At 33.9% G+C, this 12,526-nt stretch overlaps 2 protein-coding genes and 1 non-coding gene across 3 annotated transcripts; 1 reads left to right on the top strand and 2 right to left on the bottom strand.

Moving 5' to 3' along the window:
- Positions 1–1,754: 1,754 nt before the first annotated feature.
- Positions 1,755–1,897, bottom strand: LOC148210581 (small nucleolar RNA snoR137). Its single transcript, XR_015792066.1, has one exon. It is a non-coding gene; the product is annotated as a small nucleolar RNA snoR137 (small nucleolar RNA).
- A 24-nt stretch (positions 1,898–1,921) lies between these two features.
- On the bottom strand, positions 1,922–5,271 carry PRMT10 (protein arginine methyltransferase 10). The gene is made up of 8 exons (XM_022289362.2): positions 4,982–5,271; positions 4,516–4,708; positions 4,252–4,357; positions 3,953–4,142; positions 3,277–3,462; positions 3,090–3,173; positions 2,666–2,895; positions 1,922–2,296 (listed from the first exon to the last, which is right to left on the bottom strand). The coding sequence occupies exons 1-7, from the start codon at positions 5,183–5,185 to the stop codon at positions 2,716–2,718; spliced, it is 1,143 nt and encodes a 380-aa protein (XP_022145054.1). The 5' UTR covers positions 5,186–5,271; the 3' UTR covers positions 1,922–2,296; positions 2,666–2,715.
- A 4,004-nt stretch (positions 5,272–9,275) lies between these two features.
- On the top strand, positions 9,276–11,056 carry LOC111014433 (Protein kinase superfamily protein). The gene has a single exon (XM_022289155.2). The coding sequence runs from the start codon at positions 9,442–9,444 to the stop codon at positions 10,804–10,806; it is 1,365 nt and encodes a 454-aa protein (XP_022144847.1). The 5' UTR covers positions 9,276–9,441; the 3' UTR covers positions 10,807–11,056.
- Positions 11,057–12,526: the final 1,470 nt, after the last annotated feature.

Genomic DNA, 12,526 nt, shown 5'->3' with positions numbered 1-12,526 from the left:
AAAATATGCAAATTGTATGGCAGTCAGTGAAGAACTTTTACTGTTGAATTGCTTTACTTGATTCTTTCTTTTTCAAAAATTTCATGTTGAAATTGTATTTATAACCATGCTCGTTGAAACACTAACCCATATCAATACTAACCAATAGTGATATTGGTGGCTTGTGGCGTTTTAATAAGTTTGAATTTATAAAGTTTGGAGTCAAAAGAATGAACTTTAAAAACTTTGATTCGTATAACCTATACTTAGTTTGCGAGTATGTAATTTGTAAAAACTAGTATATAGTATATAAACAATTGAGTTTTGTTTTCGATAAATATAGACTCAAATTCCAACCCTTCGGTCGAGGGCTCCAAACCTTCTCAAGATTTCGCCTTTTTTTATGAATGATTTCTTTCTTTTTTCCGATGAATGATTTGTTATGTTATTGTATTACTAGATTGGAGAAATTATAACATTATGCGTCTAAGCAACTAGTTATCGTCTAAAATAGATTGAGTGAGGTGAAAGGTTGGGAGGTCTAATTGAAAGAAAAGAAAAGAAAATAAAGGGTTGTTGAGATGTGGCTTTGAAGCTTGAAATAACCTTTTGATACACGTTAATCAATTTCTCTTCCTCTATCACCATACAACTTTCCCTTTTTTCAAACAAACTTCTCCTAATAATTCTGTTAAAAAGTTCACACGTCCCTTTCTTTTTCTCCCATCTTCCTTCTGCACGTTTCTCTTTTGATGTAATTAATGTTGAATTGAACTCATTCATAATCATTGATAGAATTGTGTTATGGAAACCCCAGAAACGAACAACTTTCAAAGGAAGAAGATTGAGAACTGTAATTTTATTTCAAAGGAAGTAATTTGAGTTACATAATGGGGTTTGTACATAAACTTTACCTGGTTGAACAAACCCAAAGGATTAGAGCACAAACAAGGAGAACAAGAGGGATTATGTGAACTGCGTTTTCTCCTCCTGGAGATTTAAAATGCAACTCCATTTCTCTCTTGGAGGTACTATTACTCTTAAACAGCGGCAAATGACCAGAAGCTTCATCCTTCAATGGTGGGGAGCTGATCGAAGCCAGTGTCATGTCAACCGAGAGCTCGTCGAAGCTCCGAGCCATGCTTGAAGACCTGTGCATTCTGAAGGTAAAAGAAAGAAGAAAGGAATGACAGATCTTATACACAGATTCAGGGGGGGTTATATTATATTTTTCTTCTTCTTGTTTGGTTTTGTGCCTGAAGTTAAGGAGATTTCAAATCCCAAGAGTTGACAAAACTGAGAATTTAAGAATTCTGGATGATGAATAATGCAAGTTGGGGAGGTAGCTTGATTGAAAAGCAGCTTTAGGAGCAACTAAAGGCAAGGACTAGGCATTTCCATGTGAGAGGGAAAACGCATCCAAAATAATAACGGATATTCTCTACATAATGTATATTTTGGTAATTCAAGAAATTTCGGGACAAAGCTACATACTGAAATACGAGTTTGCCACTCCACTCGAGACATCTAACATGTACATAACATTGTCGACTAGCTCGACATCGAGAAACATCTTCAGCAACTATTTGAAGTTCCTGCACACTATATGCAATCAATCCTATCAAAGGAGTTGGTCACTTGGCAACGATCCCTAGAGGGGAAGAGATTGCCAAGAACCAATACAATTTGAAGTCAATAGAGGCACAGAAAGATGAAATGTAGTTGTAAAATAGAAAGAATGAGAAGGCCAGCAACTATTAACTCTGTCGTTAGAAGACAAAATCAGGAGACATGTAGCAGAGTGCAATATGAAATTACAATGAGCAGTTTAATACGGAGAAATTTGAACTAATTTCTGCTTCGGAAACATGAACATCTCCCACGATTAATCTGAGAGAGTTCACCAGTAAGAAGCAACACAGATATGAGTGTTAAATTTAAGTGAATGAAACTGAGAACCAATTTTTTCTTGAAGAACAAAACAATCTAATTCAATATTACACTAGTTTTCATCAAAGAATCGCAGGACAATTAACCTTATATCTTTCCCACTAACAGGAACTTCAATGTCTTATGTATAAAAATGTTTTACACACCAAATATTATAACTTATGGATGCAAGCCTTGACATTTCCATGCGCAAATTATCAAATCAGATAGATAACAGCAAAGTACAATACTAGTTGTGCAAAAAATGTCTTCTCAGAAACTCAGATAGGAGTTGCTAAGATTCCGGTCAGAGTCAAAATTCAAGTTACTGCTTCTTCCTCTGTCTAGCCCCCATCCTCCAGAAAAGCACATTCAACTGCTTTCACACCTGTAAATGAAAATCAGTAGACAATTAGCAATAAGGCTATCAAATAAATCACGAGTTCAAATACTTAAATGAATCGTCCTATGTTGAAGTTTGAAGAAAATCATTATCTTGGAGTTCTATACTGTATATTTAGTGACTTTCTGGAAATCAAATTAACATCTTGACTAGCATTTGGAACTTCTTATTTCTAGTCAAAACATGGATAATTTGATTTCCAGAAAAGCTGGGTTGTAATTTATCCAGAAATGCTTTTGGGTTCCATTGTATGGAATCAGAAATTGACCACATCACAAATGTCTTATACTGACCCATAAACTTTACCTCACAAAAGTGTACACAGCGTCATAATAAAATTGTTTGTGTACATACCTCATCTAGTCGTATGTATATTCTTCCAATTGCTGCAACTATTTCCATCCTCACTCAATGTAAAACTTATTTGTGAATGGTTGCTGATGCAGCTTGCCAGAAGGTTGGTTAATTTCACAGCCAAAATCAACCTCCATAAGTCGATGATTTTCTTTAGAGCGTTTCATAAAGAAGGAAACCTTCAATTCATCTCCTTCACTGACCCAGACGGGAGGGTGCAAAAGGAAGACCTATCAAATGAGGAAAAGATAGAATTGGAATAACATTTCTTGGTGCAATAAAAAAAGCAATAAATCACTGGTGGCTGAACAAAGAACTCCTTTTACTGAGAATTTGCCATAGGTATAAATTATAGAAAGCCAGCGAGCCAAGACAAGGTTTCAATACTCTACTACATATTTGCTGACTTCTGGAAAATACAGACCTGTTGTCCCCAGTGTGTGCCGCTACCAATGCTCGGAGCAGTTGTCAGTTCAATCTCTAATTGAGCTGGATCCTCGTTTCTTCCCTAGTACGCCCAAATTGAAAAAGTTATGAAATCTATAGCAAAGCCTGGGCCCTGGAGTAAGCTACACTTTTACGTTTCAAAGGGAAATGGAAGCTCAACTTACTCGAAAATGGACATCAAACCATCCACCATATCCACAAAACCGTGTGTTCTCTGAAGTGATTGATGACGAAAAGCTTGATCTGACTTCAAGAATTTCATCGACGGTAGCAGTCAAACAATCAATATCCTTTATGATGGCTGCTGTCCCAATAACTTGTTGTGGATGAAGGTTGTTCCACAAAGAAGTCTATAAGTAGTAATAAAACAATTTTCAATGTTGTTAAAGAGTTACAAAAGCAAACCCCACATCTATCTACGTAATTAATGTATGCGGTAGAGGGATAGCCCATTATAGTCCAATAAGATAGGATAGGAACAACATGCCAACGTACAATTAAGTCACAATTCAAAATAATAGACAACTCCATCCAAGGAACTCATCAATAACCATTAAACATCACCATTACAAAACTATGCAATTGCAAATTCTCTCGGCACGCGATAGTGAAAATAAACAGAAAACATTATACAATTGAAAAACAACGAGGATCTGTCAATCATCCATTTTAATAACCAGAGTAAAACTACTCGTCCTAGAAATCTGGACAAGCTTTATTATGAAACATAGTCTAAAATCAAACCAAGTTATTTGTCTAAGAGTCAACATGTACGATACCAACTAGAAAAAGGTAAGAAACTAAAAAAAAAAAACTCCCATTCCCAAATTTGAGCCTCACCTGAAGATAGTATTTTTTTTGCTCTTCAGAGAATGGTTTCGTTAAAGTAGACATGTCAACTCCATAATCCGCTTTGGTATCAGCAACAAAATTAGACCAATCATACATAGCTCCTTCATAATCATTCATTTTTTGATCTCCCAATTTGGACCGAATTGGTGCCACCCACATGCGTGCATGACTTGGATACCTGGATCAACCAATGCCCGTTTTAGATGGTTTGGACAGTATGGTAGACAAATTCTGTAGGTTGAATTATTTTCTTTACGAAATAAAATCATAATACTTCCATCACTTACATCACCCCAGATGGCTTCAACCAGTGGTCACGTGCATAAATCACAGAATCAAACATAGATTCCCGCAAGAGAAAGTATCCCATCCACTCTGAGATGATGACATCAACTGATCATCATCAACGAATAAGCAAAGTTAGAGCTCAATCCAGGTTTTTCTATATAATACATTTTGCTCGAAGATTAGTACAATTGATGATGAAAGCTTCAGACGTACTTCAGCAGAATTCAAAAAACATCAAGGGGGGAAAGAATACTAATTCTAACCTTTCTCTGGAAGGACAATATCCTCCATGGATCCCTCAATCACATCAATCACGTCCTGAAGGTTGTTAGCTTTAACAAGTGCACGGGCATGTTCCGACATCTTAGTTGCTTCCACTGCGTATACCTTCCTTGCACCTGCTTGCGCCGACCAAATAGCTAGGATGCCACTCCCGGTTCCGACATCTAATACGGTCTGCCCAAGAAAAATAATTAAATGAATGACTATTCCTTGTCACAAATTCAGTCAGCACTGATTCCGGCCAGCAGCTTTAAAAAAAAAAAGTCTCCTTTAGAATCCCCCCCCCCCCCCCCCAACACACCCACGAGACGTTAATGGAAACAAAATTGGGTGAACTAAAGCAGAATGAAGCAGTTAAACTACTGACAAATCGATTCTTTTTCGTGGTCCCATTGAAGAAATAGGCGCCAAAATAGATAAACGCGAGAGAAAATAACAGAGTCGAACCTTTCCTTCGAAGTGATGCTTGTTCTTAAAAATGGCATTGAAATAAGCGTCCATGCGAACTCGGTCACAGAGCATCTCCTTCTGGTGATACAGGAAGGCGTAGGTGCAGAAATACTGAGCGAAATCGACGCCCTTGTCGACCTGTAGGCTGCCATTGCCGCCGGCGCTCCGCTCCCCCACGACGCCGTTTGAGGAGCTTCCCATGGCACCGGGATCCGTATGGTAGCAGAAACGATGGAAAAGCGAGGGAGCGCGAGGACGAGAAACCAAAATGAGGAGGCTTCAAATTTTAGGGCTGCGGCTCTGTATTACTTGGAGTTTTGATCCTCTGTACTCGGTAGCATAGCATAACATATATATATAAAACTATTTAAATTTATAAGGTAAACTTTCCAACTTTCAATAAGTAAAAAAGGAGAGAGAACTTCAACTCAATTAGATTGTTAATAACAGTACTCAAAAATTAAATAAATAAAATAGATTCTTAATAACTACATTTAAGTGGGTGATATTCTAAATTTCACATGGTTTGGAAATTTTTTTTTTAAATAACCTTTACCTTTTAAAACTAAAATTCTCAAAAATAATATTTTGTTGTAATGGGTCAATAATTGACGTAACATGACATGTTGAGTCAACTAAATAAGATTTTGATGAATTTGGACATAGCTACTTAAACAACTAAGCATAATGTTTAACAACAAATTTTGAAGATCAACAACGAATATAACAATCATCACGGCTCCTTTTACAAATAGGAGTAGTTGCCACAAGACGTAGTGTGATAAGCAATCTTACTTCATGCTTGTGTTAACAATGTTAGATTATGTTGGACAAATATTTGTTTAAGCTATAATTATCTTTCTCGTATTGACATATTGCTCCAATCAGCCTATACCTCAGGTGAACCATGTGCCTTAACAACTTTTTATTATTATTATTAAAAAGAAATTATTGTTTGCCTTTTGATAACAAATAATTAGTATTTTTTTAAAAGTATAATCGTATATCATTTTAATATCACATAATATCATTTTAATATCACATAATTGTGGAGAGTATTTTCTGATTAATAATATAAGTTTTTCAATTTAATTCTTTAAATATAACACCATAGTGGTTTGAAAATTAAATTATTAAATTGATCTTAATGGTGTGAGAGCCATTTATCTTTTAGATTTCAAAAATTTGTTTGGAATTACTTCCAATTCAATTTGTATGGTTTTAAAATTTTCAATTTAATACAGTAAAACCTCGTAAGTTATTCATTGAATATGAGACATGTTTATATTTTCAAAAAGTACCATTGATAAAAGTAAGGGACTCCGTCTTCTTACTAATAAAATTTCGAGGTACAACACTATTTTATCTATAATAATATGTAGTTTTTTTTATTATACATCATTTCGTTAATATGTAGAGCGGAGAATTTTGAGATCATTTTAAAATAGGAAATAATTCTTGAAATTGTGTGAATCTATATTTTTTTAAACGACTTTTCCATTTCAGAAAAACACGGATTTCATATATCCACTCCTACATGTAAAAAAATTATGTATCATAAAAAACTACATATTAATAAAATGACGTTGTACCCTTGAGTTTTATTAGTGGAATATAGTAAGAATATTGTCCCTACTTTGTACTCCAGTCTACTTTTAATTCTTCGTATTGAATATTATAATTTTCACGTTGAGTGTAAATTATTTTTAGAAATAATGTTTATTTTTTAAAACAAAAGCAAGAATAAATACTTTTGAAAGTTTTATTTTCTTAATAATAAATATTTTTGAAAGTTTTATTTTCTTAATTTGCTTTTAGTGTGTTTTTTTTATATAACAATTTGGATATGGAGATCAAACCTCCGATCTTGATAAAAGGAATACATGTCAATCATCGTCGAATTCATTTTTTTTTTTTTTTGTGTTTTGACAAATGATTAGTTTGTCATTTTAAATGTAAAATCGTATTCCTTCAAATATCACAAAATTTTTAAAAGTATTTTCCAAATGTACACAATCATATTATCTTTTAATTCAATCAATCACTTTTTTCTAGAAACAATAACACAATCATTTAAGATATATATTTCACTTCCCAAAAGTTGATGATTCAAATCTCCACCCTACCATTCTTGAAAAAAAAAAACAATGGTTGTAAGGTTAAATTTCAAAACTTTCACTAAGTCCTTATAAATCCAAAAATTCCAATTTAATCCATAAAATTTGGTCAAAATTCACACTTGCCATTACCATATTTATGTAGCAATCAACTTGTGTTTCTAATTAAGTTGGTGTGCTAGCTACTTTTATTAGAGATCATATGTGAAAAAAAATATATAATAAAACTAATAATTTTTTTAAATTGAAAAAAATAACACAATTGATGGGTTCGACCAAATAATTAAAACTTTTAGAACCAGAAAGACCCACTAAAAGTAATCTCATAAGTAAATTTGTATTTTTTTTTATCAAATTTGTAATTTAACGTTATTCGAACTTTTTTTTTGTCGCACTCTCTTTTCTATCATTTTTTTACCGCATTATCAAAAATATATATTTACCTAATCAGCACTATTTAAGTATTAATGTAGTACTAAACAAAGTATTAATGTGAATGAGTATATACCGGATGAAATTATTATTTTTTAATTTAGTAACATAATTAAAATTTTCACCTTTGTGTAAATTTTCATTAAAAAGGAAAAAAAAAATTGTCAGAGTTAGTTGATGATAGTTAAAGACAGGCCATACCCACTAGATTGGTCACAACTTGAAAATCCATAAATCAAAACAGTTATCAATTTTGCATTCATGATTGAAATATGGCCCAATTTTCAAACAAAATAAATTGACATCCAATATAAAAAGCCCAATTTCATGACAAACTTGGAGATGCATCCTTTTGCTTTTGCCAATGTTTCTTAAATAATTAGCCAAAATTCATCTAATAAAAGCCACATTATCAAATATAATACTACAAATTAGTTAATTAAATAGTGTGATTATGAATGTGAAGTCTCCTCTCCCGTCGTTTTATTCAACGTCTTCTTGAATTATACCATTTTTTATGACTAGGTCTTTTCAATAGAATCCTTAATATTTTATTTGCAACAAATTTATATAATAATAATAAATACGTCTCAGTATTAGATTATAAGAGAGTATGGATATCATAATTTCTAAGCAATAATTTTTTTTGATTTGTTCGTATTTGCTTCTTAGTTTACATTGATTGAACGAGTCAGCTCCAAAATTTATTTAAAACATTTGTGTAGGATTTGTAGCTTTTGATCCCAACAACTAAATATTTGTGTGTGTATATATATTTTTTCACGTTTCCCGCTATCTTCCCATGAGCGTAGAATTTCTAGATCTGGATGTAATGCTTCCTTCTTGAATTTTAAATATATGACATTACTAAGATTTTAAGCATTGGAAAATGTATGAGATCCCAACTTATAGAAATGTCAATAGAGATATAAAATATCGATATTGATAAATATTTATGACATAATCATAAAAATTAAGAAATTAAAAATATACAAAATTAGCTAATAAGCATTTCACTAATTTAAAATAGATAAAAAAATATTGGTATTAATATTATGTTTATGTCAGTGATATCAATATTTTTATAATATAATGGAAATTTCAATTTACCATTTACTGTGGAGGTCAAACTCATAGACTTTGGAAACATAATATGGACAAAAATTTAACACCATAAACATAATTGAAAAAATAAGCACAAAATGTAAAAACTTTTAGGAATTTTTTAATTTTTCAATTGACTCATCTTCTCGTTCAATTTTTTTTTAATGAGTATAATAAACGTGAAGATAAGATGCTTTTAACTGTTAATGGACTATTCAACCATCCACCTAGTTTTGCAATTTCAATATATATTTGTCAAATAAACTCTTTAATAAATATGTTACGTTAACATTGTATTAAAAATAAAAATTAAATTTAGAGATCCAGTTGAAACTTATTATAGTTAAAGTCTAAATGGACAAAATTGTAAATTAAAAAAATAGTCTAGACTAAAATTAAAACATAATCCAGTTGATTTTGACTCTGTTTTAAGAAAAGTGTAAAATACTATTGTAAATTAAATTATTTTAAACGGTAAAAAAAAAAGGTAAAGTAAGCATAATTCTAAAAAACATAAAATAAAAAGCGAAATTGTTATCCAAGATTTAAAAAGTGAGGGGATAGTTCAAAATTGTAAATTGCTTTTTTTTTTTTTGGGTTAAAAGAATTATGTGGAAAATAATAATAATAAGCTCTGTCGGTCAACGAGATGGACTCGGCAAATTTAATTGCGGTCCGCCCACCCAAAAAGAAAAAAAAAATTAATACTATTCTTCAAAGTTCACAGTTCTTACCGGAAACAGATTCACAGAAGATTTGAAATGTGAATCCGTTCTGTTTACGGAAACCTGGAGAGCAATTTCCATGGAGGATAAGAAAGCCAACATAATTGCTCTTTCCTTAGTCATCATCCTAATCCTTATCGTCATTCTTGCTCGAGTTTTCCTGAAACTTTCCAACGCTTTCTTCCTTATTTGCGGGATCGATGTGTCCGTCACCGCCGCTATCTTGGTGTATATGGTGATCAGAATGCGATTCAACCGGAGAAGAAAACAGCTCGAATCGCAGCTGGTTTCCGAAGGTCGAGAGCTTCGGATCGAGTACAGTTTCTTAAGGAAGGTCGCCGGAGTTCCCACCAAGTTCCGCTACAAAGAGCTCGAGGAAGCCACCGATTATTTTAGGGCTTTGATAGGGCGGGGATCGTCCGGTTCAGTCTTCAGAGGAGTCCTCAAAGACGGCACTGCCGTCGCCGTGAAGCGGATCGAGGGAGAGAATCAAGGAGAGAAAGAGTTCCGAGCGGAGGTCGCCGCCATTGCGAGCGTTCAGCACATAAATCTCGTTCGTCTAATTGGCTACTGTACCAATTCATCCGGACCACGATTTCTCGTCTACGAATTCGTTCCGAACGGATCCTTGGATTGCTGGATTTTCCCCAAGAAATCGGAATACAAGAATCGGAATCGCCCCGGCGGTTGCTTGGCTTGGGATCTGAGATACAGAGTCGCCATTGATGTCGCCAAAGCCCTAGCCTACCTTCACCACGATTGCCGGTCAAGAATCTTGCACCTCGATGTCAAGCCCGAAAACATCCTTCTCGACGAAAATTACCGAGCGATTGTTTCCGATTTCGGACTCTCGAAGCTAATGGGGAAAGATGAGAGCAGAGTAGTCACATCAGTGAGAGGGACGCAGGGGTATTTGGCTCCGGAATGGCTGTTGGAGAACGGAATTTCAGAGAAATCGGACATCTACAGCTACGGAATGGTTCTTCTGGAACTAGTCGGAGGGCAGAGGAACGTGAGCGTAGTTGAAAATGGCGAGGACAGATCTAAAAGGAAATGGCAATATTTCCCCAGAATCGTGAGCGCGAAGATGAAGGAAGGGAAACTTATGGAGGCTGTGGATCCGAGACTGGTAGAAACCGGAGCGATCGACGAGAGAGAGGTGCGGAAACTGGTTTGCGTGGCTTTTTGGTGCATCCAAGAGAAGGCGAGGCTGCGGCCGACCATGGCGGCGGTGGTGGATATGCTCGAAGGCCGCGTCCCGACGGAGGACCCGCCGGACACTCAAATGCTCGTCGTTGATTTGTTGTCCATAGACGAAGAGACGATGAACAGTCACGAGAAGTTGAAGGTCGTCGGGATCGGGGAACGGATGAACGACAGAGATCTTCCTTCGTCGTCGACGGCGACGTACTCGTACGCGTTTTCGGTACTCTCCGCCCGGTGAGGTACGGCTGTGGCGACGGCGTCCGGCCGTCGCTCTCCCTTTGACTTTGCTGCCCTACCCATGGTACCAGAATTGCACACGTCGACTTCCTTTTCTTTTTTCTTCTCGACTTATTTCTTTTTTCGGCATTTTTTTTGACATTTAATCAACGAAATATAATGTTTTTTTTTTCAAAGTCTACATTTTCAATGATGTAAACTAACAATTGCATTTTGAAGGGAAAACAAAACATTCTGTTTTACTACCAAAATATTTGTTCTTTGTTAATATTAGAATTCAAGTAACCAGTGAACTTTACAAAATGTTGAATATAAAAAAATATAAGATACAAACTTATGTAATCTTTTCCAATTTATTAGACATTTATCTATGCATAAAATGTAATCCTTTGGATTTGTAAAGTAAATCTTCCTGAGGAGTCGGGAAAAAAAGAAAAAAAAAAAACGAAAAAGTTCAATTTTTGTCATTAAAGTTTGGTTTCCGCGTGCTGTCTGTTTCATCCAACACAAAATTCACACAAGCATCTAATTCTTATTGGTTGTAAAGTGGAAATTTTAGTTATAGAAAACGTCAAATATATATCCTTTTCATCATATGAAGCCTCCATTCTCATGAGTAACTCCAAAACCATCCGCTTTGACTATTATTGGCAAATGTTTGAATAGTAACCTCTTCTAGTATCAATTTTAAAATGGTAAGTTATGGTATATTTAGCCATTTAATCTAGCATAACGACACGTGAGATGAATGTTCGAATACACGACCTTTTGATTGGAAATAAATGCTTTAAACAGTTGAGCTAGGCTAAGGTTGACATTTTAATCTATATTTTTAACATTGTGGAAATTAATTCTATATTAAGAAGGGTTGAGCTATAAAATGTATTGTTAAATATTTTCTTCAAATTCATGAGGATTTATTCTTAAAAAAAAAAGTTATGAACAGTAAATTATTTGAAAGTGTCGCAACCGTATAAAATTGGCGACTCTGCACTCTTGTATGTATAAGAGAATTTAAAAACTATATTTTCAACGTGTAACGAAACATTATTAAAGATAAACTTTCTTTTTTTAGTTCAACAATATTTAAATAGATGGTGCATGATGCAATTAATGCCCTAATTAATAAAGATTTTGTACCATCCTCGAGGTATAGTTTGGGTGGTTTAAGTGGCTTGAAGTTTCAAGGAATATCCTTGAAGTCTCTTGCGTATGTACGAGTACGGGACAATGTGCATATCCCTAAATGTAGGGACAAAAAGATCAAAAGTTATCGACTTCGAGATAATAAAAAGGAAATATAATATATATATATATATATATATATATATATATATATATATATATATATAAAGATTTTGTGCTAGTCTTTCGTGATTAGATATATTTGTGTATTTCCTTTGCATGCTTTTTGGGGTTTGATTATTAGTCAACTTTTTGTACAATTTTTTCTTTTTAAGTTCAATAATGAGAGGGTGAAGACTCGAGCAACTTTGAAAATTGATGTATGGTGAACGTTTAAATTATTTGAACTATACTCAAACTGACATTTTTTATGATTTATTGGTTGGTTTTTGAGTAGTTTTTCTAATTTAATTTTGAGAAACTAATAATTGTAACATTTATTTATGTTTAATATTTAATTTGATGAAATGAAAATCTTAAAGGTTAATTAAAATTGACGAGCATAGCTTGGAACGACACATACATATTACCATCTC

The sequence above is a fragment of the Momordica charantia genome (genome assembly GCF_013281855.1).
Source record: "Momordica charantia cultivar OHB3-1 chromosome 6 unlocalized genomic scaffold, Mcharantia_2.0 BLBB01000006.1, whole genome shotgun sequence".
In the NCBI taxonomy this organism is placed as follows: domain Eukaryota; kingdom Viridiplantae; phylum Streptophyta; class Magnoliopsida; order Cucurbitales; family Cucurbitaceae; genus Momordica; species Momordica charantia.
This window is presented reverse-complemented; position numbering and strand designations above follow the sequence as displayed.

Bases quoted from the DNA above. Each gene is read 5' to 3' on its own strand.
- PRMT10 (XM_022289362.2), bottom strand. From the start codon at position 5,185: ATGGGAAGCTCCTCAAACGGCGTCGTGGGGGAGCGGAGCGCCGGCGGC. The intron at 4,358-4,515 runs GTTAGAATTAGT...GATGATGATCAG, and splicing joins TATTGTCCTTCCAGAGAAAG to TTGATGTCATCATCTCAGAG. The intron at 2,896-3,089 runs GTCTGTATTTTC...CTCATTTGATAG, and splicing joins GCACACACTGGGGACAACAG to GTCTTCCTTTTGCACCCTCC.
- LOC111014433 (XM_022289155.2), top strand. From the start codon at position 9,442: ATGGAGGATAAGAAAGCCAACATAATTGCTCTTTCCTTAGTCATCATC.